The 27601-nt window shown below is 46.3% G+C and overlaps 1 protein-coding gene across 2 annotated transcripts in view; it reads left to right on the forward strand.

The window, feature by feature from the left end:
- LOC126278579 (uncharacterized) overlaps positions 1–27483 on the forward strand; it is a 110719-nt gene extending 83236 nt beyond the window's left edge. For both annotated transcript variants that reach the window (XM_049978787.1, XM_049978788.1), the window contains 2 exons: positions 8829–9251; positions 25796–27483. In XM_049978787.1, the coding sequence (XP_049834744.1) occupies positions 8829–9251; positions 25796–26528 (1156 nt within the window). In that variant the 3' untranslated portion in view covers positions 26529–27483. The remainder of the gene's footprint in view (positions 1–8828; positions 9252–25795) is intronic.
- The last annotated feature ends 118 nt before the right edge of the window (positions 27484–27601 follow it).

Below are 27601 nucleotides of genomic sequence, written 5' to 3' on the forward strand. Positions count from 1 at the left end.
CGAACGACATTTCTCAAGTTGATGACCAGGTGGAGTGACATACAGCCGCAGAATGTTCCATCGTTCAAACTTCATCCTTATCATGCTGTGGTCCCGGTCCCTTGGTGGAGTGAGCCGTGCCATAGCGCAATTTGCGTGTCGAGAAGTGATCGCGTTTTTAACAGTCATCTTACGATAGAAAACTGTATTCGTTATAAGCAGTTGCATGCACAGTGTTGTCGCTGAATTTCCTTTATTAGTTCTTTTATCAATTCCACTCCCTCTTCCGTCATGTGGGACAGCCTCAGACAGCTTTCTGGGGCCATGGTCCATTCGCCAGCTTCTGAACTGACTGTAGCAGATGTCATAGTGGACCCTATTTATATCTACACTATCTTGGGCTGATTTCGAGCTCCACCCACTATCACCCTATCTTCCTCCATCGGAAACGAGTAGAAGCGTCTTGGGCGATACCCTTCTCTTCTCAGAATGGTGAGTGCTACAATACCACCTTTCCTATGATGCAGCTAGATCATGCTCTGACTTCATCCCGGTCCTCTGCCCCCAGGTTCGGAAGATGTTCATATTCAAATGTTGCAGCAACTTTCTCTTGCATGCAAGCACTTCCTCCTTCATAAACACAATAGCGTGCAGGTATAGAACCAGTTTCCCAGACACTGGCGTGAAGCCACTGTCATACCTATACATAAGCCTGGTAAGGACAAACACCTTTCTTCTAGCTCGCGACCTTACGGTGTCTAGTCACGCAATTTAGTAACTACTGCTGATTTCGAGCATATTGTTATGTAGTCGACCATTTCGTCGTTTTGTTATGAATCGTAATCTGCGAAAATACCAGACTATGGTGAGGTTTCCAATTTGGGGAAAGTCTAGGACACCTGCTGGAGGACTGGTATCCTTAGTTCTCTCTACATGTGGAGCTTCAGAGGCCACATGCTCAGTTTCCTTCACGAATTTTTAAAAGACCTTGTTCTCAGGATAAGTCTTCGTTCTGTCTTGTCAGACACCTTCAGCCAGGAAAACAATGTGCCTCAGGATTCTGTCCTGAGGGCTCTCTTCTTTGCTATCGTCATTACCCTGTTTTGACCTGTCTCCCACCAGATGTATCTGGCTCCCCTTTCGTTGACGATTCTGACGTCTATTTGTTCTCCACGGACTTTCCTTCTTGAGCGGCGTCTTCAGCGATATTCTCTTCAGCAGATATCCATGCCGTTTGATCGCCAGGCGTAGCCACCTGTCCTACGACGCCTCCTACGACGCCTCCTACGACGCCTCCTACGACGCCTCCTACGACGCCTCCTACGACGCCTCCTACGACGCCTCCTACGACGCCTCCTACGACGCCTCCTACGACGCCTCCTACGACGCCTCCTACGACGCCTCCTACGACGCCTCCTACGACGCCTCCTACGACGCCTCCTACGACGCCTCCTACGACGCCTCCTACGACGCCTCCTACGACGCCTCCTACGACGCCTCCTACGACGCCTCCTACGACGCCTCCTACGACGCCTCCTACGACGCCTCCTACGACGCCTCCTACGACGCCTCCTACGACGCCTCCTACGACGCCTCCTACGACGCCTCCTACGACGCCTCCTACGACGCCTCCTACGACGCCTCCTACGACGCCTCCTACGACGCCTCCTACGACGCCTCCTACGACGCCTCCTACGACGCCTCCTACGACGCCTCCTACGACGCGCGTCGTTCTTGGTTGTCACCTCTCTGAGTTTAGTTTTGACTTAAGCTCCAGCAGCTTAACTTAACGCTACCTGCCACTTTCCTAATGAGTGTGAACCCTACACCACTTTGCCTTCGTGCGGCGTCCCATACTCATCTCGGCATCCATACTCTTAGTAAGGACACTATTCCCGCCTCGCTCTCACCTTCAGCTTCACGACCTTCCCACGAACCTTCCCCATAGTATACACTGATGGTAGTGTACACTGAAGGCTCTCGAACTGTCTGGAGTCTTCGTCTTTGGCACGGACGACTTCCGGTATAGGCTTCCGGAGCACCACTCGGTATTTACAGCAGAGCCTTTTGCCCTATATCAGGCCACGCAGTACATACGACGCAGGCTTTCCATTTATGTGCTCCGCCTCTATGTGCCCTTCACAGTTTCTGTGTGCTGTACTTCGTCCATCCCTTAGTGCAACAGGTCTAGGAAAACTTTCACTTGCTCACTGTTGATGTAATCGTTGTGACTGAGTTCCTAGGCACGTCGGTCTGACGGAAACGAGACCACTGACGCATCTGCCAAAACTGCAGTCCTGCTACCTCTTCCTGCTAACTCTTCGTTTCCCTCTGATCCCTATGTGCTGTCTGTCAGCATGTGGGGTCACTTTGGCATCACCACTGGTTCCCCCATTCTTGGGAACAAGCTCCAGGGAATTAAGCCTCTTCCAGTTACTTGGCCATCTCGGCCCTCTCGTAATAAGGAGATCGTTTTATCTAGGCTTCGTACTGGGCACTGTCTTTTTAGCGGTAGTCATTTTTAAGTGGTGATCCCCACCACTTCGCGCTCATTGTCCTCAGCTTTTGGCTGTTTGCCATTTGCTGACGGAATGGCCTTTCTTAACCTGTATGTTCTAATTTGTTTGTCGTCTGAGTTATCGGGCGTCTGCTGTCGGCTGTGTTCTACTCTTTATCTGTCTTAGCAGCATGGCGAAGGACATTTAATCTTTGGTTCAGTACCTCCGTTGTCTTTATAGCGTGTTTTATGGCCGTTTCTCAAAGAGTTCGGATTTTAGCCACCTTTCCTTCCGTCGATTGGCCTTAGCGTTAGTCGCTGTTAAGCCCTTTTTTCGTCTTAGTGCTGTACGTTTCTGACATAGATGCGTATGACCTTATTTTTGCTCCCCAGAACAAAAACTGAAGAGGAAAAGTTTGATGTCTTTGTTGTTTTGGATACTTAATAGCAAGGACTCCTAACGCTGAGCCAAAATGAATGGAAGAGCCCCATTCCATTAGCAACAATATACTTCATGAGATTGGATTTGCAGCTTTGACAGCTATGCAGTCGAATTACTGTTCAAAGTTGAATGTAAGTAAAAAACTTAGACTATGTTTGTAGTTGCACAATGTCTTGACAAACTTCCTTCTCCGAAGAAATCTCTTCCGTCACAGTTATCTTGGAAATTATTTTAATGCCCTTGTAACCCTAGTTTGCCGAATTGTAAATATTATTTCCAAAATTTTTGAGTAAACAAAATGTGAAGGAGGAACAATATTCTTTCGGTGATTTTGTTATATCATGTAGATTTGGTTTGTGCCGTATAAAATGCTTCTAAAATATATTTCGTATAACAGAATGAGAAGAAAATATAATAAATGACTTTTTGTAAATGAAAAAGACCAAGGGATCCCCGAAGAAGGAAGTTCGAGAACCACTGTACTACAATCGTCATTCGTAGATAATGAAAACGTATTGCCAGAATTCAACCATTCTGGTATCAATTGTACTTTGATGTCTTCTAATGACTAAATTATACAACTGTTTGTTTTTTGTTCTTCGGTTTATTCTTTGATTTATTCTTTGGTGATTTTAAGTTACACATGCTTTTCATGACTCCCACCTGTTAACTGTCTATCATTAGATAAGTAACTTGTATGACTTAAGACTTAGCTAAATTCTGTGTTTTACATGTGTGTTTGAGATATCATATTTGGTTTGCCAATGAGTCGTTCATGTGGTGACCATTTTCGATTCATTTTATGTATTGATCTTGTAAGTACTAAAATTTTGATGTAGTCCAGCAAAATTAAGTTTATTTCCATTTGGCACAAACAAGTTTTTCTTCTGAGTATTTATTCTCCTACTGATGCTGATGATAGAACGATGATGGCTGTAAAAATACTCCTCTCGAAACACAAGCAGTTCGTTAAGAAGCGACAGATAGTTTCCACAGATTATAAATGTTTGTAGGGAGCCAAGAGCAGAAACAGTGGCACGGTGTCAACGGCACTAAGCTGAGGTGACAAGTCATGCCTACCTCCTATTGTCGTGTCGGGCTGTCTTTTGCCTGCTGTTTTGCAGCAACTCGACATGACCGGGCTTAATAAGTTGTTGGAAGCCCCTACAGAAATACTGGACAATCCTGCCTCTACAGCCGTCCGTAATTGCGAAAATGTAGGTCAGTGCAAGTTTTTTGTATTAACTGACCTTTCGATCATGGCCCATAAATGTTAAATGGGATTCACTTGAGGTGGTTTGCTTGGACAGGTCAGTCACTCACTGCCAAATGTTTTTCAAACCAATTGTGGTCAATTGTGGCCCAGTTACATGGCGCATTGTCTTCCACAAAAATTGCAACATTGTGCAGGAACATGAAGGCCCCGAAGGGCTGCAGATGGTCTGAAAGCAGCTTAACCAAACCACTTCCCAATAACGTAGTGTACACCATTGTGGAGCCGCCAGCAGCTGCACAGTGGCTTCACAACCTGGGTGCATGGCTTTCTGGGGTCTGTCATGCTCGCAGCTCGTGGTTTAGTGGTTAGCGTTGCTGCTTGTGGATCACTTGGTCCTCGTTGGGATGGGGATTTTCTTTGCCCAGAGACTGAGTATTTGTGTTGTCCTCATCATATCATCATTCGTGACAAGGCTAGATTCGACTGTGTAAAAAGAGGGCACTGTGGGGGTTGGGCACTGTGGGGGTTGGGCACTGTGGACGCACAGTCCAATGCCCCATATAGCCGTCGTCGCACTGAAACTCTAGTATTAGATCTTACTGTCTAAAATTAGTACTGATTTGACCCGGTCGCAGTTTCACAGGCTTCTAGTGGCCAAGCAAGACGGACACGAGCTCAGGAGAGATACTGCTGGCGATGTTGCGCTGTTAGCAAAGGCATTTGTGTCGCTAGTCGGTTGCCATAGTCATTTAACGCCAAATTTCACAGCGCTGCCCATAACGGATACGTTCATCGTATGTCCCAAATTGATTTCTGCGGTTATATCACGCAGTGTTGCTAATATGTTAGCACTCACAAATCTACGCAAAAGCCCCTTTCGGTTGTGAGACCGTTCTCCACTGCGTTGGCCGTGGTACGAGGTTATAACTGAAATGTTATCCTGTCGCAGCAACTCAGCACCGATGTCTGCAGCAGGGGAAAGAAAGGCAACCTTCAAACCAACAGGCTTCACAACAGCCTAACCGTGTACCCAATTGCGACGGTCCGCCGGAGATCAAATTGTAAGTTGAAACTTCCTGGCAGATTAAAACTGTGTGCCCGACCGAGACTCGAACTCAGGACCTTTGCCTTTCGCAGGCAAGTGCTCTACCATCTGAGTTACCGTCTGGAAATTATAAGTTCTTTTCCCAGTTACTTCAAAAATCCATAAAGCAAAACACTGAGCTGTAGCCGATTCAACCTAGAAGATAAGGATAGATGCAGCAAAATTCACCAGTCCCTGTTGTAGACAAGTTTTATCTTAAAAAAAATAAGTTCGTCAGTCAGTTTCTATAGGTTCGTTTTGTGGTCTGACACTCCTTGATATCTTTGCCAGAATAAATTGAAATTCTCCTAGTTTTTCCTTCAATAATTGTCACTAAAGAATCAACCTTGTTCTTATTTAACGAAATATTCCACTTCAAAACCGATCATCTTGACCACAATCGCTGATAAAGCTTTAAAACAGAATTTTAATATACTTGACAGAATCGATTATTTTCAAAATGTCAATACGTGTCGGCTTCTCGTTAATAAAACTTTAAAGCAGTTACTTATTGAAGACCGTCCACACTCCTGACAACTTCTGCCACAATCTCTTCCAGAAGTCTGAATTTTAATAAAATTTGCAAATTGCACACATAAGAAATATTTACGATGTCGTAATAAGATTCAATTGACTGTTTTAACTTCCCACTCGAAGTTCATTTAACAGTTGATAACGGATTGACATCCAGTTACAAATTTTATCATTCCACCTTCAACATTGAACTCCTTTTCCTTTCCCTTTTATAAAAAACATCTTTTAATAATGGTCAGCATGATGTTTCAACGGTTCTTCCAGCCACCTTCCGTAGACTACGATGCAGTAGTGGTCAGCTCTCGTCTTCCACCGCGTCTGGAGTCCCCACTGGAACATCTTGCTACCACGCTCGACGTGAAAGAGAAGAAAATCTTTTTAAATAACAAGTCTCCACTTAATATATTATTTCCTGATTAGACTTTTGAAACACCACATGTGGAACCTGGAATATTGAACGCCCTAACGATTTCCTAAATGGATTGATTCATGCGTCTAGGTTCAACTAACATTTAACGTTCAGAGGCTGTTAATTCCCGTCGTGCGATCACGCTCGTGCCGGAAACCTTTCCACATGAATCGCCTGAGTACAAATGGCAGCTTCACCATAGCATTGCTCTTTCATACGTTGTGACGGCGTTACTACTTGTGTTCCATGACTTCGGCACCTCATTGTATTCGGTTTTAAAGTTTCTTTAAATTGTGAGCATTTTAAGTTAGGCTTTACCGTTACTGACATAAAACGAAACAAGTTTACTATCACTAGTCACTGTATTTTCATAGAACTGGCTCCTTAATCCAAATATCGACAATGAACCATATTTTTTGCTTGCCTCGATGAGATTTAGTGAATAATGGAATCTTTTTGTTCAATTTTGCTAGAGTCGGCAGCCACACCCCTGCGCGTTCGGCGAGTTTCTGCTGCCGCGGCCGATAACACGGTCCTCGTCTACATAAAGGGAGCCTGCCGGCCCTGTTCTTCGCGGTCAAAAGCGTATTTGGCTGTCACTTGGCCCAGTTGAGCATTAGCGAAATACTACACACAATATTCCTACTTCATTTGATAGTCACTAAATAACTATTAATAAATTATGATACATGTTCCTAACGAAAATGTTTAATTTGGTCAAGGCCCAAAATATTTGCTTAATTGAACATTGCAGCAGATCGTTGACTGGAGGGGTCCAACCCTAGATAGAACTTGCCCTTACTGTTAGTATAGAGTTACACTTTCGACCTTAGGCACTGATCTGTGTTTCGGACTGGAGTCAGCAGTCGTAACGAGAGAGAATCCGTCAGACTCGACGGCGGTACTGACCAGTTACTGTGAAATATCTCCTGAAAAAAAAATTTATTCTACTAACATCGTTCGCCAACTCTGAAGGAGACTCTGATTCTACCGTAGCTTGAAATGTGTGAACAGCCCATACTGGCTTGTACTCTGGATTCGGCGATGTACCCTTTTGGCTCGACATGTGCAGAAAATTTCAGCGTCACCTTAGTCGTTGGCATTTAGTTCAGTGATCCAACCCGCCTTCGAACGGCTCTTCAGGAATCGGCCCCACGCGACCCAGCCATTTGGCATACGTTCTACGGCCTGCCTCAAGGATCTGGATCTCTCTGGCATGAAAATACACACCCAGGGATGGGACGCACTACCGGCTTGGTGTCTTCGGAGGCCCAAAGTGATTTTAAGCTTGACGCAGCACCCGAAATGTGTACTCCAGATATGGTTTTTACAACTTAGTTTTCGTCTATTTTAAGTACGTACCATAGTTTTATCGTTATTTATAGAGATGGATCCCAGCAGGGGAATGCTCTCGGTTGTTCTGTGGCTTTCCCTGATAAGGTTTTCAAAGTGCGTCCTACAGAACGATTTACAAACTATGATGCGGGGTTATATGGCATTCTAATGGCACTGGAGAGGGTTCACAGACATCACCGTACGAGATTTCTTGTCTGTTCCGACTCTTAGTGCACTTCAAGCGCTTCACCAAATGTATCCGGTAGACCCGCTGATTCAGCTGGTACATGACTGCTTAATGCGGCTCCAACGGCATGGCAAGGGGGTGATCTTTTGCTGTGTACCTGGCCACGTTGGGCTACAGGGCAATGACATGGCTGATAAAGCTGCCAAGGAAGCATGTTGGGATGGTTCTGTCCATCAATGTCCCATGCCATTGCATGCCATTCTCATTTTCTGACAGATGCATCATGCGTCAGTGGGAGATTGAATGGTTGCAGGTGTCTCACAACAAACTGTGATCACTCAAACCGACCACAAAAGCTTGGTGGACTTTGTGCCAGCCTCGCCGCTGGAAGGAGGGTTTGCTTACTAGACTGCACATCGGGCATAGCCCTCTGACACATGGCTTCTTCTTCTGGGGTGAGGATCCACCTTTCTGTGAAGTTTGTAGTGTGCCGCTTCCAGTTCAGCATATTGTGTGTCCTATACATTATTAGGGAAGCTCTTGGTCTCATTGGAGATCGCACCACCATCCTTGCAGATACCGATACCAGTGTTGTAAGAGTGCTGAAATTTTGTGAAATATCCGTCCTCATCCCTAAACTGGTGGGGAAGGGCGACAGACTTTAGTACGTTCCCATGAGATTTCATGGTGACTTTTCGTCAGGGCGCTGATGACCGTGATATCGAGCGCCCAATCAACCCCAACTCATCATATTGGCTTGCCTTGTATCTTCTCTATTTTAAATTTTTGTAACTAAGGTTTATCGCTTGATATTTATTTTATACGTGACATGCCAGTTTGAATGTGTTACTTCCGATGGCGGCACTCCTATTAGTTGCCGAAACCTATTTTTGTGACCGATGGCTGTTATTGCCGCAATTTTGCTATATCATCAATTTAAAGTTACGAGCTAGAATGATCCTGTCGGAAATGTCGTCGAACATTAACTTGGCGAAGTTGAGAAATCTGCCCCTTTCATTGTTCACTAGGTCTGAAGACAGTAAGAAAGTGTTGAGGATGACTTGGTACGAAATAGTAGGGTAGAGTAAGAGCTGGTTCTGGAAGTGGCGGTCAGCCAGTGCAGCCCGGTCCCCTCTGCCCAGCAGCCACCACCGCATCTCGATGCAGCACCACCGACAGCGGCCGCGGGCCATCGCAGACGTGCCGTCGCCGGCCCGCAGGATCCTCCAGCTGGCCTCGGATTCCGACCTGGACTCCCCGATGACCACGTCTCCAGCGCAGGTGCCGGCGCTGGCCGTGGAGGATTCCTCCTCTCAGGACGACAGCATGGCGGGATCCAGGGCGCCCTCCAGAGGGGAAGGTCAGAGCTCCCAGGACATGCCAGCTGACACGGAGTCTTCTCAAGAGGTCAGCGAGGGGAGGAGCGAGATGGAGGAGGAGGGGGAGGAGGCGGCTGTGGCCAGCCCATTCCCGGATCAAGCTGAGGCCGGGGCCGAGGATGTGTGCGTCTCCTCGGGCTCTGCGACAGCTGTCTTCCAGACAACCTTCGGCGAGGCATCTCACAAAGGGTAAGAGAGCAGATTTTTCTTGACAATTGCATACTTAATTACTGGTCATACCGGACTCGAGAGTCCATTACCGCAGCAACGTATTTTGGCAATCTGTCCCTGTCTTGGGCTATTTCCTTCGATTCCCCTTCAATACCTAGGCTCCTCAAATCAGCCTTCACATTGTCCTCCCATCTACGCCTCGGTCTCCCCACAGGACGTTTTCCCTCTAAGTGCCTTACCAGTACTCTGCGCGCTGCCCTGCCGTCATCCATTCGAGCTACGTGACCCGCCCATCGCAGCCTACGTGATTTAATAATACTAATTCTGTCAGGGCTTGAATAGAGTTGGTGAACCTCTTCATGATGCAGTTTTCACCACATTCCGCTAATTTCATCCGTTTTTGCTCCAAAAATTTTCCTCAAAATTTTGTTTTCAAATACTCGAAACGGCTTTTCATTTTGCACAGTGAGAGACGAAGTCTCTCACCCATACAGCATAACTGGTAGAATAATAGTTTTGTATATTCTAATATTTAAATTCCTAGACAATATGCGTGATGAAAGTAATCTATTCAGTGACAAGTAGAACGCATTTCCCGCCCGTAATCTCTTCTTCAGTTTGGATTCAATCTCATTTCACGAACTGATGTCCACGCCTAGATACTTAAATGTGTTCACTTTTTCAATCTGCATGTCTACAACTCGTAACATTTCCTCATCTACTGATGTTGGCATTCTAATAGTAACCAGGTATTTAGTTTTGTCTTCACTTACCCTTAGACCTTCATCTTCACTACCATTAATTAACGTATTCGCATTTGCTGTTAGATTCTTTCTTATCACTAATGATGTTTACATCATCTGCATACCCTAATATCTTAATATTTCCATTTAACTCCAAACCCTCTGAATTATCTGCTGCCATTCGTACAATATACTCTAGGACTAAATTAAAAAGTAGCTGAGACAGGGCAGCTCCCTGATTAGGTCCGTTCTTTATTACAAATTCTTCTGACTCCAATTTCCTCACGCGTACTCTACCTTTTGTAATTTTCAAACTCACTTCTGTAAGTCTAATATACTTCTTTGGTATTCCAAGTTCCAAAAGAATTCTGTACAATTTTGATTTCAATACTGAATCATATGCTTTTGTAAAATCTATGAAAAGATAATGAACTGGTTTATTGTATTCCCATTTCTTTTCCAAAATTTGACGCAGCGTGAATATTTGGTCTATAGTTGATCTGTTCCTCCGAAAGCCGGCTTGGTAGTCCCCACAATTTCATCTCCATATGGTGTAAGCCTGCTTAGCACAATATTCGAGAAAATTTTGGAAATTCCTGGTAAAAGTGACATCCCTCTATAATTACTACAATCCATTTTGTCGCCTTTCTTGAAAATTACATGCTTAATATTTTTAGGCGATTATACAAATGGCACTCTTTTTACGTACTTAATTGACCTGATTACATCTGACCATTCAGGGCTGGCTTTCACACTCGACAAGCATATCATACACGAGTCGTCTTGCATAAGTTTACGTCGAAAAGCTGTCTAGATAATGCTAACTGCACTAAGGGTACGAAGTCCGGAATGCATTAGTGTGTTCATAGCTCCTCACAAACAGTACTGAGGATTGTAGAAATTACTCAGATCTCAAAGGGACAGCTGTAGACTGACAACCATGTTTAAGGAACGTAAATGGAAACGATAAGAGAAAAACTAGCAAGAGGGAATAAAATAAGTCACTTAAGAGGAGTTCTGTCAAGAATTAGGTGACATGAGCCACAATAAATTGCTTTTTGCAATATTGTACTATACCAGTATCAGTTAAACATGCATGAAATGAAATTACGTGCACTGTGCAATGAATAAGTAATCGTAAATTTGTCGTTAACAGTTGGAAAGGCCTTAAATGGCACAAGCATGAGCTTCTCCCCTTCAGCAAAGGTTAAATCGGTAATAAAAGAAGAAAATACAAATTAGAATGAGCACGTAAAAACAATGTGCAAGAACGCATCAGTATCTCTCCATGCCCTACAAACATACAAAAAGCTATTCCCTCTTGACCTGAAGAAGAAACCTATAAATTCTATTATTGATTATAGCGACGCGGCTGGTCCCGGCGGAGGTTAGTCCTCCCTCGGGCGTGTGTGTGTGTGTGTGTGTGTGTGTGTGTGTGTGTGTGTGTGTGTGTGTGTGTGTGTCCTTAGGACAATTTAGGTTAAGTAGTGTGTAAGCTTAGGGACTGATGACCTTAGCAGTTAAGTCCCATAAAATTACACACACACACACACACACACACACACACACACACACACACACACACACACACACACACACACACACACAATGATTATAGTGATGCAATCCTGCTAGGCCTTTCTCAGAGGTCACGGCGCCTGGTACTGGTTATGCATGTGTGTCTGCCACCTTCGACTCTAGGATAATATTTCACCATGGCAGCAGCCCTCGCTGCATGCAGACAAGCTCAGATATTCCCATACCATCCGTTCTCTGTCTTACTAACGTGTACTGTCAATCTCTCACTCTTTGGCCTTAGTGCACGTCTGAACAACATGAGACACCCGTTCCGGTCGGAGCAAAATCCTTGTCCCATTCCATCGTTCAGCCACTTTCGAAGCACTTTCCAGTAGCAGAAACACTTCTCTGGAATAATGTCCTAAATTATACTAGAGAAATCAGCAAAGTAACACCTCCAGCTCCAGAAGACATGTAATGACGTAGCTGCTAAAGCAACGATGATTACCGTTATCGCTGTAAGCGTTAGTTACCCTTGCACATCCTTCTTTCTAACCAGATGTTACACACTTCCCAGTGATCGTAGTTGGTGCAGTCTCCTTAAATTTCCTTTCCCCACAAAAAGCTGTATCAGGAAACGTCTGTTCTATACATCTATAATTCTTTTATGTCTGTCACTATCACTGTTATGTCGTCATTATTAGTCACTGTCGTAATTACCATTATCACTACTAGTTGTAACAGCTGCCAGAGTTATCTTTCAGTTCAGTAAGTGTGATTTACTCACACTATCACTATAACTCAAATCATTTTAATACTGTTTGTCAAACTAAAATCATTTCGTAGGTAAGTCTACTGTAAATAAAGTTACTATATTTGTAAAACCCTGGTCAGATGTCAGAGAGCTCTAATCAGAGCAGGTTAAATAGATAATAAAAATAAAGCAGCAGCTACTTAAATCACGTGCTTCCAAGAGTCCTGTTAAGCTTCGCAGACTCTACTTCGGCCTAGCGTCCTCTTCAGCGCTGCCACACGTAAAATTATTACGCCCGACCTTGTAGAGTGGAGGCAGCATCGACGCCTGTTGGACTGTGCTCTCAGGGGCTCAAGGTCATGCCACTCGGTATATGGCACCATTATTCAGGAATTTTCTGTTCCAACTGACCAGGATGCTTTCTATGCTTGTGAGAAGTGAAGGGCCACCCCCTCCAGACTTGGTCATAACCGACCTATTGCGAACAGCAGAGAAAATCCCCCGCCCGTTTTCCAATATTTGATGACTATGCGTGACAATATGTCTAAACCAGTGTATGATCGCAATTAACGCTTGTATTCAGACTAGATTATTTTCGTCAGAGTGACCTAAAGTAGTTCATATCCAAGAACATCACGATAAGTTCGCAACATTAGTAGTAAAATCAGTTGACATTACCTGAGAATACCTGTTGTAACGCGCCGACTGGCGGTACCCAAGATCGAACTGGATCGTACTGTACCAACCACGCCATGCCTTTAATGTATGGCTTCCTGCCCCGCAAAATAATTGGGCAAACCAATCAACCACTACAGCTTTAATTAGGTACAGATTTTAATTACACAGTCGATGTTACGACTGCGGATCGCTATCTAATTTTAGAAGATTCCAGTCGTAGTGGAACGCCTGGTTACTACTCGAAGTCCAGCTCGTACCGTGATAGCACTCTTAAGGAACAAATTGAAGACAAATCTCAACCACTGACTACGCAGGCGGCTCGAATATCGAATAATGGACAGCACCCTTACTTCACACAACGTCTAGATCTAACAATGACACGATTACACTACAAATACACATCCAAACATTCTTATGACAATGATCACCAATATCAAGCAGTAACTAAGAGATAGGCCGATTTAGGTAACAACTCTCGTTATCTAAGCTACGGGTCGAATCCATGCAGCAAATCTCTTCACATACAGTACCTGTTCATATTATGTCGATATAAATTCCCCAACTAGCGTGCAATTGTCCTCCCACACAACGAGATTCTCACAACGCAGTAAATTATCTCTAGAAAAGACTCTTAAGTTTTTAATTACTTACAAAAGTTCCTATTCCATACACCGCCGTGTTATGACCAGTTTGATTAAGACGCTTCCACCAATGTCGATAAGATTTGAAATAGTTCATGCTACCACTAAATCTCTTTCCACTTATTCCAGCGTTGCTATGTAAATAAGATGTCGTCACGTACTTCAGATTTTATAATATCTGTCCTTCGTGTAATAGTTGACCTTTCCGTAATAAATTAAAACTTCAGTTCTTCTTGCATTTTCTTACTCTTTCCACCAATGAAAGCGTTTTACCTTTTTAGAATATCTACCCTCTGTATGTTTATCGCGGTTCCACTCAATCCATGAACTTTTGATTAGGCAAACTTAACAAATACCAGCGTATACTTGTGTCCTGCAATACTCAAGATCTCTGGAACTCACCCTTTTTTCTCGTAAAAAATTTGTACACACACACACACACACACACACACACACACACACACACACACACACACACACACGATACTAGTTAAATACACGTAAGGTTTATGTTAACCCAAGAACTACCACTTTAAATCTAAATGTGAACCTCTTCATTCGTTGACCATACGCGACCCGCTAGTTCCCTACTTGGATTCGGCCACTCGTCACTTTGGTTATTCAAGTTTTTGTTGAGCTGCGTGCTGCTTGTAAAATGGTTCCCGACGCCTATCCACTCCACTACTCGTGCACTCTATCAAAATATATTGAAACAGTTTGTTTATTCGCGCCAATTCTCGGTCCGCTGTAAGATAGTGGTATTCAAACTACTACGTTCATGTATTCGTACAACACGGACAGGACGTACGTTTCAGCGATTTCCAAAAACTCAGCACCTACAAATCTACTTCGCTCTCTAACCAGGCTCACTCTGGATTTACCACAGCAAACTTTGGGACTGAAACTGTCAACAAGACGACAATCAATTGACAGTGCTTGCACCTAAATTCGCCAGAAGCAGTGTATCACCAGCGAGTATTCAGAAAATCTCACAGAATCTCTGTATATTTCGTTGCTCAGCTTTGGGAGGAAACAACCTTCACAGCCACGTATGAGCAGGGGCCTAACAGACTAAATAGCCACGGTGCCTCCGCGAACTGTACCCAAATTAAAGTACTGGTACCTCCAATCCAAACTCCTTTCCCTCTCCCAAGCCTTAACCGCCAGCTGCGGTGCCTCAATACAGCACGCAGTGGGTCGCTCTACTATCGGACCCAGACGCACACCGATATATCCACTTAGTCGGTGAGAGGCCTACATGGGAACTAACTGTCATACCGTAGGAACCATTGAAAACGAACAAACACGCAGCGCCACGTCAACTTTTGACAATTAAATTATTCGTTGCTGCTGTCGGTTCTCTAAGACAGCGGCCGGCTGCTGCGCGCCGCTCAGGCAGCATCTCGGGACCCGGCAATGGCGAGTTTTTCTTAATACATCGTACACGTATATTTACAGTAACCACCAGATGTTATTGAGCTATCGTGTAGGATGCACAGCACTAATAAGGGTGAAAGTAACCCGTGCGTTTTGACATAGCACACTGTCTCCTTCAAATAATTAGTTTCAAATAAATTTTATATCCTTGCTAGTCATCGTCACTTAGCGTAAAAACATCATAAGACTTCGATGCTTACAGCCTGTGATGTGTGGTATCAGTTGGAACACTGTGCTGACAGCTGTAACACAAATAGCCGTTAGTTTAGTGTCACCGTAATAAGTTTACAAAAGCGAGTTTCAAAGGCAGGTATGATAGTTAACCCTTTAAAACCTGGCCTTTCTGGAGGAAGAAATTTTCGCTAACTAACTCCCCTACGTGATTGTTTCTAGATTTTAAAAGCAAAATTTAGACAAATGTGTGCCTGTTTTCAAACTATGCTTTGGTCACACGGTTTCTTTTCATGGACTAAAACAATTTTTATTCATTTACAGTTACAATAATCTTATCTACCAGTAACAATTGCCATGCGCAACAACACTCCATTATATCGGTAACCCTCTGACCAGTTCAGTATGGCCTGCGGCAACGTCTTCCTCTACAGCTTTCGCCATTTACGACGCCCTCTCGTGCAATGAGCGTTATTCCTTGATACCGTAAGACACGTCTTATCACCCTCTCCTTGTCAAATTTTTTAAATATAGTCTTTCCTCTATTGGTTCTGCTGGAAACCATATAATTCCTCGCTAGTACACCAAATTGTTAGCCCCAGAAGGCGCACAGTTGTTTCGCGAGATCGAGCATGGCGCATACGGTGCACCAAGCTGTTACGCCCTCTGCCTGCCCACTGTCCCCGCCCGTCGCCTCCCCAGTTGTCCCGCTTCTTTCTGTCCCGCTTCTTTCTGTCCCGCTTCTTTCTGTCCCGCTTCTTTCTGTCCCGCTTCTTTCTGTCCCGCTTCTTTCTGTCCCGCTTCTTTCTGTCCCGCTTCTTTCTGTCCCGCTTCTTTCTGTCCCGCTTCTTTCTGTCCCGCTTCTTTCTGTCCCGCTTCTTTCTGTCCCGCTTCTTTCTGTCCCGCTTCTTTCTGTCCCGCTTCTTTCTGTCCCGCTTCTTTCTGTCCCGCTTCTTTCTGTCCCGCTTCTTTCTGTCCCGCTTCTTTCTGTCCCGCTTCTTTCTGTCCCGCTTCTTTCTGTCCCGCTTCTTTCTGTCCCGCTTCTTTCTGTCCCGCTTCTTTCTGTCCCGCTTCTTTCTGTCCCGCTTCTTTCTGTCCCGCTTCTTTCTGTCCCGCTTCTTTCTGTCCCGCTTCTTTCTGTCCCGCTTCTTTCTGTCCCGCTTCTTTCTGTCCCGCTTCTTTCTGTCCCGCTTCTTTCTGTCCCGCTTCTTTCTGTCCCGCTTCTTTCTGTCCCGCTTCTTTCTGTCCCGCTTCTTTCTGTCCCGCTTCTTTCTGTCCCGCTTCTTTCTGTCCCGCTTCTTTCTGTCCCGCTTCTTTCTGTCCCGCTTCTTTCTGTCCCGCTTCTTTCTGTCCCGCTTCTTTCTGTCCCGCTTCTTTCTGTCCCGCTTCTTTCTGTCCCGCTTCTTTCTGTCCCGCTTCTTTCTGTCCCGCTTCTTTCTGTCCCGCTTCTTTCTGTCCCGCTTCTTTCTGTCCCGCTTCTTTCTGTCCCGCTTCTTTCTGTCCCGCTTCTTTCTGTCCCGCTTCTTTCTGTCCCGCTTCTTTCTGTCCCGCTTCTTTCTGTCCCGCTTCTTTCTGCCACTTAAGATTTTGTTCCTATATTCTATTTCATCACCTTTCCTTACCAGCGTTTCTGATTGCCTTCTGGCCTTTCCCCTCCCCTTCTGTGTTTCCTCTGTAGTGAGCCAACTTGTAACTCCTTACTTCAAATTTTCAGGTTAGCCTCTATAATGTCTCTTCTTCTTGATGATTAGGTTTGATTTGTACTTGGCCTCGGCTAAAACTCGGCGACAGTCGGTAGTATTGATATCGTTATCCAGTTACGAAGACGATGTTACACAAAATAAGTGCTGAACGGAAATGTTGACGTGTGTGAGATATTTACTTCACCAAGAATCGTAATTAATCGTTCTTAATCGATGTTTAACTGATAATGATGAAATATTAATGATAAAACCAATAGTCACATTTGCAACAAATTCCCTACAAGCTGGTCGTAATTTAAAGTATCTAAGAAATCGTAACAGTGGACTACTTCTTTGAACCAAAGATTGTACACAAGCGCCGAGCGCTACAGTCAAATATTATCGCTGCGCGTATTACTCCGAAGTTTCATGTCAAAAATTTGATAGAATTTTAAATCACAAATGCACGACTTGGCACGAGAGGATGTTTTATTGCACAATGTCACTTCCTAACCGAGCCTTGAGAAGAAAACTTTCCCAGGTGTTGGGGGGGGGGGGGGGCGGGTTTTAAATTAAATGCTTCGGACCTATGACTGAAGTTCCATAAACCACTGGCTATTATGAATGAAAATTGTCTAAATCACTGTCTAAGTAATGTTTAGTTCAATTATCTAGTTAAAAGTTCGCTTTATTCTAGTAGGTAAGTCCTTCGTTCAAATTTTAATGCCGTGATATTTGAAGTCAGAAGATCGTATTACTGCGTCGTCATACATCGCGTTTATTCAATCTCAAAAATAATCTTTTTCTGGGAATTTGGGACTTGGGGGGGGGGGGGGAGGAGGAGTAATCTTTGGGGTACTTGGAGCCAGTTTTTGAATTTTATTTCTCGTCCGAGGAAGTGGCAATGCACCTCTTCCGTCTATTTTGAGACTCCATTGTTCTTTGAGGCTTATGGGCGCTCAACGTCGAGGTCATCAGCTTGTTCTTTGAAACTACATAGTTAGTCTGGTAGTCAGTGCAGCAGAAGCCTGCTGAAAGCATGAGGATATCACTTCTGATATCTGATCTGACACGTTCCTATTTATACCTAGGAGTGGCTGATTCTCATTCTGGAGCATGAGTGTGCCTGGCAACGGCCACTGTGCGAGATGGCCATTGCTGTGACTGCGCGGTGCTCACAGCGACAGCACCTCATTCGAATGTCTATGTAGTGTCAGAACAGACCCCCTGCATGTGAAATGTATTAAGCTTCAGAAAACTGGTCGTCCTTCTGCAGCTCTCTTCATAACACTGCTTCTTGTTGTAACCCTCTCCTATCCCAGTCTGTGAGTGCAGGGCTGGGCGTGCCATACGGTGGTGGAGCCCTCTCCTGCCACCTTGTCAGCAACACCACTGATGACGCAACTTTCACTGCCACCAAGCCTTCATTTTTCGTAAAGACTATCGAAGGCAAGTTTGGCGCAGTGGATTCTCAGTAACATGCAGTCGGGTTTGCTGTCGATCAATACTACTGCAACATGAGCTGCACCCATGTATGCCTGTGAACATCTTGGCTACAACTTACTGTCGATTACCCCTCATCAGTCTCTGACTTTGGTTCAGGTAGTCATTTTCCATAGGGCGCTCGTTCTTCAAAGTGATCAGGGTCTCCAGCCCAATGTGTAAAGGGGAAGACTCAATCTGTTTGGATCGATCAGCAAGGCTGTAAGAACAATCGATTAAATACTTACGCCTTTATTTTGGAATTTGAGGGGATACCCTGTGTAACATTATTTCTTGCTACTGTAGTGTTACCTTGAAGCTGTGAGAAAGGACAGGCGTTCCAAGGCGCGGAAGCGGAGACGATGCTGAGGGCAGACGAAACTTATTGGTGATCCATATTTTGCTAGACTGCCTCCCCCCTCCCCTGTCATACTTTCGTCGTTAGTACTAAATATGTCCTCCCACTCTCCTCGTCATAGGTGTCAGCACGTGAGTGTTACATACTTACAGCTAGCCTCGATTTTCTTTATGAAAGTGGTTTATCTTCCAGAATTTCTTTCAGGCATTGGAGTACTCAGTTAGCATTGGCGTTGCTCTGGGTGGCCTTCCTCCCGCCTGATCGCTATTTTTGTCTCGCCTTTCATGTCATATCGTTTTCCTTTTCTTTTTCTCGTGGTGGTGGTCTCGTTATGTAGCGTTCATGGCTTGGTGTGAAGATGGGAATATGTCGGTGGCAGCGCCAGTGTCCCATCACACTTAATGCTTTCGAGGCTGTCTCTCTCTGCTCTGCCCCTCCACTTCCCCCTTCACCACTCCTGTTTCTTACTCTTCCTGCTGCCATGACGTTCTTTCTACCTCTTTCACCATTCCCCCCAGGGGGCTCGCGGTCCTTTTCGTGAGTACGTGCGTGGCGAGCACGGGGCCCCGAGCTATTGCAGCCTTCCTTCTTTTTCCGGGCTGCATTTCCTTTCCCTTCCCCTCCTTTCCTGTCCTTCATCCTTCCCTCCGACCTCTCCTCTCCCTCTCTTGGTGTCCCTACTTATGGTGTCCCTCCTTATGTTGGCCCTGCTATTCTCCTGGCTCTGTTGACCTTGCAATTCGGCCTTGTTCTGTAATTCCTTCATCCTTTTGGTATTCTCTGCTCCCCTCTGGGGTTTGACCTCCATCACTAAATTTTCTTCCGTAGTGTGAGCCATTTGGGGAAGAGCACCTTACCTAGTGTCTCCGGCGTGTGCCATCATCATTGATTCCATCGTTTCCTCTACGTCGTTGTTTGACGCTAGGGTCCATAGCCAGCACGGTAGTCAGCCCGTGTGGTGGGGTCGCTATGTACCCTTTTGGTTGAGCCCCCTGAAAACACAGGGATCACACGTCTGATACCTGAGCTGTGACCTCCTCATGTAAGCCTAGGAGTGGTTGCTTGTCGTCCTGGAGCATCGGAACTCCCAGCAATGGCCGCCGTGCCAGATGGCCCTTGCTGTGGCTGGGTGGCGCCCATGAGGAGAGCCCCTGATCGGAGTGGGTGGTATCAGGGCGGACACTATGCTCATGAAACGCATAAGAGTCCACAACTCTGGCCGTTCTCCGGCCGTCTCTTTGACTGGAAAAGATTCTTCACATGCTGCTTCCTCTGCCCCTTCCGCCTTCCCTTCCGTGGCTACCCCTGGGAGGAGGGCCAGGCTCGTCGGCTGGGGGCGAAACCTTTCCCTCGCTATCTGGTTTGCGCCAGAACTAATGGGGATACTTTTACTCATACGAAACCTAGGTTTTTTGTTGAACACATCGAAGACAAGTTTGGCGAGGTGGAATCTATCAGCAAGATGCAGTCTGGGTCGCTGTTGATTAAAACCGCTTCAGCAACCCAGTCTGCAGCTCTCCGTGCCTGTACCCATCTTGGTACGATTCCTGTGTCAATTACCCCACACCAGTCCTTGAACATTGTGCAAGGTGTACTTTTCCATAGAGACCTCCTCCTTCAATCTGATGAGGAACTTCGGGACAATCTAAGCCGGCGGGGGGTTCACTTTGTTCGGCGGGTTCAGAGGGGTCCGAAGGACAACCGCGTTGACACTGGTGCCTTTATCTTGGCCTTTGAAGGGGACACCCTCCCTGAGAAGGTCAAGATTGTGGTCTATCAGTGTGACGTGAAGCCATACATCCCACCACCTATGCGATGTTTCAAGTGTTTGCGTTTTGGCCACATGTCTTCGCGCTGTTCGCAGGCCCCCCTCTGTGGTGACTGTGGACATCCGTTCCATGAGGGAAGTTCCTGTGTTCCCCCTCCTGTGTGCGTAAATTGTCGTGGGAATCATTCTTCACGGTCACTGGATTGCCCAGTGTATCAGAAAGAGAAAAAGATACCGGAGTATAAGACTCTTGATCGTCTCACCTATACCGAGGCCCGTAAAAAGTATACACGCCTTCATCCAGTGACCCTGACAACTAGTTACGCTTCAGTAGTATCTTCACCCCCTCCTCCTCATTCCTTACCCCAGTCCCGAACCCCTTTCCTCCCCCCTCCCCCTGCGGTTCCCACACCATCCCCTCCGGGCACCGCTTCCTCTCCCCGGCTGGAAAAGTGTCCTGCTTCTTCGGCGTCTGCCGGTCATGGGCGCCCCTCGCGGGATCCCCCTTCCCGGCACCTTCCAGGCCAAAGGTCTGCTGCCACGCGGCCACCACGAGAACCACGGTCTGTGGGCCCCCAGATCGCCCGCTCTCTTTCTGTTCCCGATCTTGCTGTGGCTGGCTCCATTTTGTTGCACAGCCCTCCACGATCCCAAACAGAAAGAAAGAAGAAGCACAAGTCCCGGGACAAGGAGTCTCTGGTGTCGCCAGAGGTCTCGTCCCCGTCTTCACAACCTGACTCTGACCTGTTATTCATGTATGTCGCCCCCTCCTTGTCGGTGACGGGTGGTGACCCACCGGCATGACTGACATTAGCCTGTTCAACCCCCAATTGACTCATCGTTCTTTGGCTATCCAATGGAACTGTAATGGCTATTACCGTCACGTACCGAAGTTGCAATCCCCTCTTTCGTTTTACTCTGCGGCTTGTGTGGTTCTACAAGAAACTCATTTTACTGGTGGTCACTCACCAACCCTCCGTGGCTTCCGTGCTTTGTCGAAATCGGGTCGGCCCCCTACGGGCGTCTGTCGGAGTTTGCACGTTGGTCCGAACGGACATTGCCAGCACGTGGATTCCTCTCCAAACTACATTGGAAGCAGTTGCTGTTAGGATCCACCTGGACTCTGGGGTCACAATTTGCAATCTGTATCTCCCTCCTGACAGAACTCCTACACCTGCCTCCTTAAGTGCCCTCCTTCAGCAACTTCCTCCTGCCTTCCTTATACTTGGCGATTTTAATGCACATCATCCCTTGTGGGGCAGTGCATTTCCATCTAGTCGGGGTCATCTCATTGACCAGTTTATTACCGACCACGACTTGTGCCTTCTTAACGATGGCTCCCCTACCCATTTCAGTGCCGGTCATGGCAGCTTTTCTGCAATTGATCTTTCTCTCTCTTCTCCCTCCCTCCTCCCTTCCCTACAATGGTCACCGCACGACGACCTTTGCGATAGTGACCACTTCCCGTTGATTCTCTCGCTCCCTTCCCGCTCCCCCATGGACAGATCACCTCGTTGGTCCTTCCAACGTGCCAATTGGCCTCTGTATACTGCACAGGTCGTTTTTTCTCCCTCATTGTCGGATGGTATTGATGATGTCATACATGACATGTCTGTCGCGATTGTTCACGCTGCTAGCCTTGCTATCCCGCGCTCATCTGGACCATTTCGCCGCCGACAGGTCCCTTGGTGGAGTTCGGACATTGCTGTTGCCATCCGTGATCGCCGTCAAGCTTTGCAACACCTTAAGAGGCATCCATCCGTTGCCAATCTTATTACCTTTAAACGCCTTCGCGCAAAAGCCCGTTACTTAATCAAACGTAGCAAACGGATGTGTTGGGAACGCTTTGTTTCTTCCCTCGGTTCTGCTGTCCCTCTGTCGCGGGTATGGGCTACACTTCGCTCTCTCCAAGGTTGCCATCGGCAGTCTACCCTCCCGGGTCTTCACCTCCCGGATGGCCTTTGCACGGACCCGTTGACTCTCGCGGAACACCTTGCGACCCATTTTGCAACAGCGTCGGCATCAGCCTCCTATCCGGCTGCTTTCCTTCCCCAGAAACAGCGGGCCGAAGCTTCCGCCTTATGTTTTACCCCCAGCCAGTCAGAATCATACAACGACGCTTTTACTGAATGGGAACTTCTTTCCGCACTCTTCTCTTCTCATGATACGGCCCCTGGCCCAGACTCCATTCATAACCAACTGCTTCAACATCTCAGTGCTCCACAACAGCGACATCTTCTCCGGGTATTTAACCGTATTTGGCTCCAGGGTGACTTCCCTTCTCAATGGAGGGATAGCATCGTGGTTCCCGTCATTAAGCCCGGTAAGAACCCCCTGTTCGTCGACAGCTATCGGCCAATTAGTCTGACGAACGTTGTTTGTAAGTTACTTGAACGGATGGTAGCCCGTCGGCTCACTTGGGTCCTCGAATCTCGGCGTCTGTTGTCCCCTTACCAGTGTGGCTTCCGAGAGGGACGGTCTCCGATCGATCATTTACTTCGCTTGGAATCCGCAGTTCGGCAGGCCTTTTCCCAGCGCCGCCATTTGGTTGCTGTATTTTTCGACCTTCGCAAGGCCTATGATACGGCTTGGCGCCATCATATCTTACTTACACTTCATGAGTGGGGTCTTCGGGGCCCACTCCCGATTTTTATCCGCCAGTTCTTGTTTCATCGTTCGTTTAGGGTTAGGATTGGTACAGTTTTAAGTTCTCCGCGAACCCAGGAGAATGGCATCCCTCAGGGTTCCGTATTGAGTGTACTTCTGTTCCTCATTGCTATAGATGGACTTGTGGCTTCCGTCGGTCCTTTGGTCACTCCTGCTCTGTATGTGGATGATTTCTGCATTTGGGTTAGTTCCTCTTCGATGGCCACTGCAGAGCGGCAGCTCCAGGATGCCATACGGCGTGCCTCTGCATGGACCATCTCACACGGATTTCAGTTTTCTCCTTTAAAATCGCGAGTGGTCCACTTTTGTCGCCGTGTGACAGTCCACCCCGATCCAGAGCTCTATCTCAATGCACAACGATTACCTGTGGTCCCACAGTTTCGTTTCCTTGGCCTTCTTTTCGACAACAAGCTCACTTGGCTGCCTCATATCAGACGCCTGAAGATAGGATGTTTCCGTAAACTAAACGTCCTTCGCTTCCTTGCCCACACCTCTTGGGGTGCTGACCGTTCCACTCTCCTCCACCTTTATCGGGCCTTAGTGTTGTCTCGCTTGGACTATGGTTGTCAAGTTTACGGTTCAGCTGCCCCTTCTACATTGCGCCTCTTGGATCCGGTCCACCATCGTGGTATCCGTTTGGCCATCGGTGCCTTCCCGACTAGCCCTGTTGATAGTCTCCTGGTTGAGGCTGGGATCCCACCCCTTTCCGTTCGGCGCTCCCAGCTTCTGGTTTCGTATGCAATCGCTGTCCGTTCCTCTCCCACTCATCCTTCCTATTCTATCCTGTTCCCTGCCCAAGGAAGTCGCCCACCTGACCCCCGCCCTCGGGCGGGTTTACCGGTTGGGCTCCGCCTAGCGTCTCTTCGCCGTGATTTTCAGCTTCCTTCCTTTTCCTGTATCCCACGTTCCCTCCCCAACACACCTCCTTGGTTAGTTCCTCGGCCCCGAGTTCGGATGGATCTCTGCCGAGGTCCGAAAGATTCTGTTCCCCCGATGGTGTTCCGTTGTTTTTTCCGCCGCATTTTATCTGAGTTTCGGGATGCTGTTGTTTTTTACACTGATGGCTCTAAATCTGCTGATCGTGTGGGCTATGCCTTCACCTCCTCTGTAGGCATGGAAAATCATCTCCTGCCAAATGCATGTGGGGTGTTCACTGCGGAATTGATGGCGGTCTCCCGGGCCCTGGCCTTTATTAAACAGTCCAAGCTCAATCGCGTTTTGTTATGTACAGACTCAATGAGTGGCCTTCAGGCACTTGACCAGTGTTTCTCCCGTCATCCCTTGGTCTCCTCCATCTATGACCATCTCGCTGATCTCCACCATGCTGCTTGTTCTGTTAGCTTCCTTTGGGTCCCTGGCCATGTGGGCATCCAAGGAAATGAGCTTGCTGATCGTTTGGCTGGGGGAGCAGTCACTTACCCCCCATTCCCTGTCACCCCTCCTGTGGCGGATTTACGGCTTCATCTCAAATCCCACTTTGCGCAATCATGGGCCACATCCTGGGAGGCTACCTCCTTGTCTAATAAACTTCATGCGATTAAGGTGACACCTGTCCCATGGCGTTCTTCCTTACGCCTCTCGCGAAAGGACTCAACCACCCTCTGTCGTCTTCGCATCGGCCATACCAGGCTGACCCATGGTTTTCTTTTGCGTGGTGAGCCACCCCCACTTTGTGGTTGTGGAGCTTTCCAGTCAGTGGCCCTCATTTTGATGAGTTAAAAAGTACGAAAAAGAGCTAGAGCTTAAACATCTGTTCACAATACAGAGTTGATTATAAATGCTAGAACTGAAATATGTGCCTGCAAAGTACATGATACATAATTAATTCGAAACAGTGTCTCAAAACACAAAAAGCTAGACACAACAGTCTGTTTTGTCTCTTTACTACTGAGACAAAATATTGATAGTTTGTACAAACAGTGTGGCAAGCAAAATATCCATTTCTGAAATATATTGGTGAGTCCATTTTTAAACTGTTTTGAAACTAAAGGAAAGTGTTGAAGTGAATTCTCCAGTGGCTACAGTAATTGGACCTTTTTCTAACTAAAAGTACATGGTGTTAAAAAACACACTGGCTCACTTCAGAAAGGTCTGCATGCTGTCTGCGATAAATCATAATGGTTTGACAATTTTTGTACATCTTCCAAGAAAGACACATATTAAAGATAACATAGTGGATTTTAAATTCGTTATCCTTTTCGTAAATTTGTACCTCTTACAAAGATCATTACTCTAGCTCATTTTATAACTGTTATAAATGCATTTTAAATCATTATTACGGTATTTTATAGGGGTTTTCAGTTCGTTTTAGTGATAATTTTAAAGATATTTTTGATATTAAAATGTGGGGTCTAGAAGCACTTCATCATATTCATACCCTGAATGAGTTGTCACTAGGGGCATCTTCACTCTATTCAATCCTCCAGCTGCACGCAAAACAAAGGCTGGAAGAGCCTCAGTGTTTCACGCGGGCGCTGCATCGTGCAATCTGTCGCCTACTATGGTGGTGGGCCAGGGTATCCATTTCAAAAAACCTTTTAGAACAGTTTCGTAACTCCCAGTCGGATTCTTATTGCACGAAAGTGAAAATCTTCAGTAGCAGCTACATGTACAAAGGAATGACTTGTTGCAAATATTGCCTCATATCATTGCTCTTCCTGCAGGATTCCAGCAGACACACCTACAGATCAGCAGGGTCAGCGAAAAGGGTCAGAGTGCGCAGTGTGGGGAGAGGCGGCTCAGATGGCAGACCAAGACAAAGTGGCTGCAGCCACTTTTGCACCCACACTTCTAGCCTCTGTGACCTCCACAGCGTATGGCAAACTGAAGCAGAAGTTGCAACACCAAATGGAAGAAAAGTGCAGGGCGGGGGTGACTGAACAGCAAGTGGAGAAAGAGCGCAGGGTGGAGGTGACTGAACAGCAGATGCAAGAAGAGTGCAGGGTGGAGGTGACTGTACACCGAGCAGAGGAAGAGTGCAGGACAGAGGTGACTGAACAGCAAGTGCAGGAAGAGTGCAGGACAGAGGTGACTGTGCAGGAAGTGCAGGAAGAGTGCAGCGCAGAGGTGACTGTACATCGAGCAGAGGTGACTGTGCACCGAGGGGAGGAAGAGTACAGGGCGGAGGTGACTGTGCACCGAGCAGAGGAACAGTGCAGGGCGGAGGTGATTATGCACCGAGCAGAGGAAGAGTGCAGGGCGGAGGTGACGGAGCAGCAAGTGGAGCAAGGGGGTAGCACAGCGATGATGGAGGATGAGAAGCATCATGTGGAAGATCTAGAGATCGAGGGACCAATGGAGGAGATCCCGCTTGGGGCAGAAGAGCAACAGGCAAGGAAACGGAAGAGCACTGAGAGCCCCTACAAGGCGACCGCAAAGAAGAGGGGACGCAAGTGAAGGCGACGTGCCTGCAGATAGCTGCACACCATTTTAAGATATAAACAATTTTTAAACATCTTGGGAAACTTTTTAACATTACTTAAAATTTATCATTATGTTAATGAGGCTTTTGGCAAATGTTAACATTGACGATCACTACTACAGATGAAAGTAAATTCATGAAACCCCATTTGTCAAATTATAAACCATTTTTAAAATGTATTGCATTTACTGAAGGAAAAAAATTTGGATAATTTGAGGCTTAATTCTCTGCAGAACTATATAAAAATAAGTTTTCTTACTTCTTATGCATAATTAATTACTTGTCTATGGTGAATAAATCATATAAGACGTATAATTATACTTCACTTGAAACTGACTGGTAATGTCCTATTTGCATTCCTCATGAGTTTGCGCAGTTAAATGGAAAATAAAACTTCAGACGGCAGTTCTGGTGAAATGGCGCCACACACATCCAAAGAACGCTTCTTCAGTTAGCCCTGTGTTACTGTGATGTATGCTACACTAACTCATTTGATTTTAGCTATGTACCGTTAATACTTATTTTGCATTCTTCAAACTTACTTCAGTTGTACCTTTCATCAAGTCTATCTCCTCCCAACCTCTCGAAGCCATCAGTGAATTAATTTAAATTGCTGTGTTCTACAACGTATTAGCTAGTGTTTGCTTTTTAACTCAATTCGTCTAACTCAGCTGCTGTTCATTTGAAAATTTTCGTTATCACACTTAAGACGTCATAGTCTTACCTTTGGCAAGTAATTGGGCCAGCTGCTCTGCCTGTATTACCTTCATCCTGCAAGATGCTGAGATAGGTGATGGATGTAACCTGGCATACACTAAGTGATCAGAAGAATCAGGACACTCCCAAGACACAGTTTTCATATTGTGCTGCCAGGTACTCTGTATCAGCGACCTTGGTAGTCATTCCATATCGTGAGAGAGCAGAATGGGGCGCTCCGCGGAACTCACGGACTTCGAACGTGGTCAGGTGACTGGGTGTCACTTCTCGCGTACAGATGTAAGACAGATTTCCACATTCCTGAACATCCCCACGTCCATTGTTTCCACGT

Source organism: Schistocerca gregaria, chromosome 6 (assembly GCF_023897955.1).
Source record: "Schistocerca gregaria isolate iqSchGreg1 chromosome 6, iqSchGreg1.2, whole genome shotgun sequence".
NCBI classification, from domain to species: Eukaryota; Metazoa; Arthropoda; class Insecta; order Orthoptera; family Acrididae; genus Schistocerca; species Schistocerca gregaria.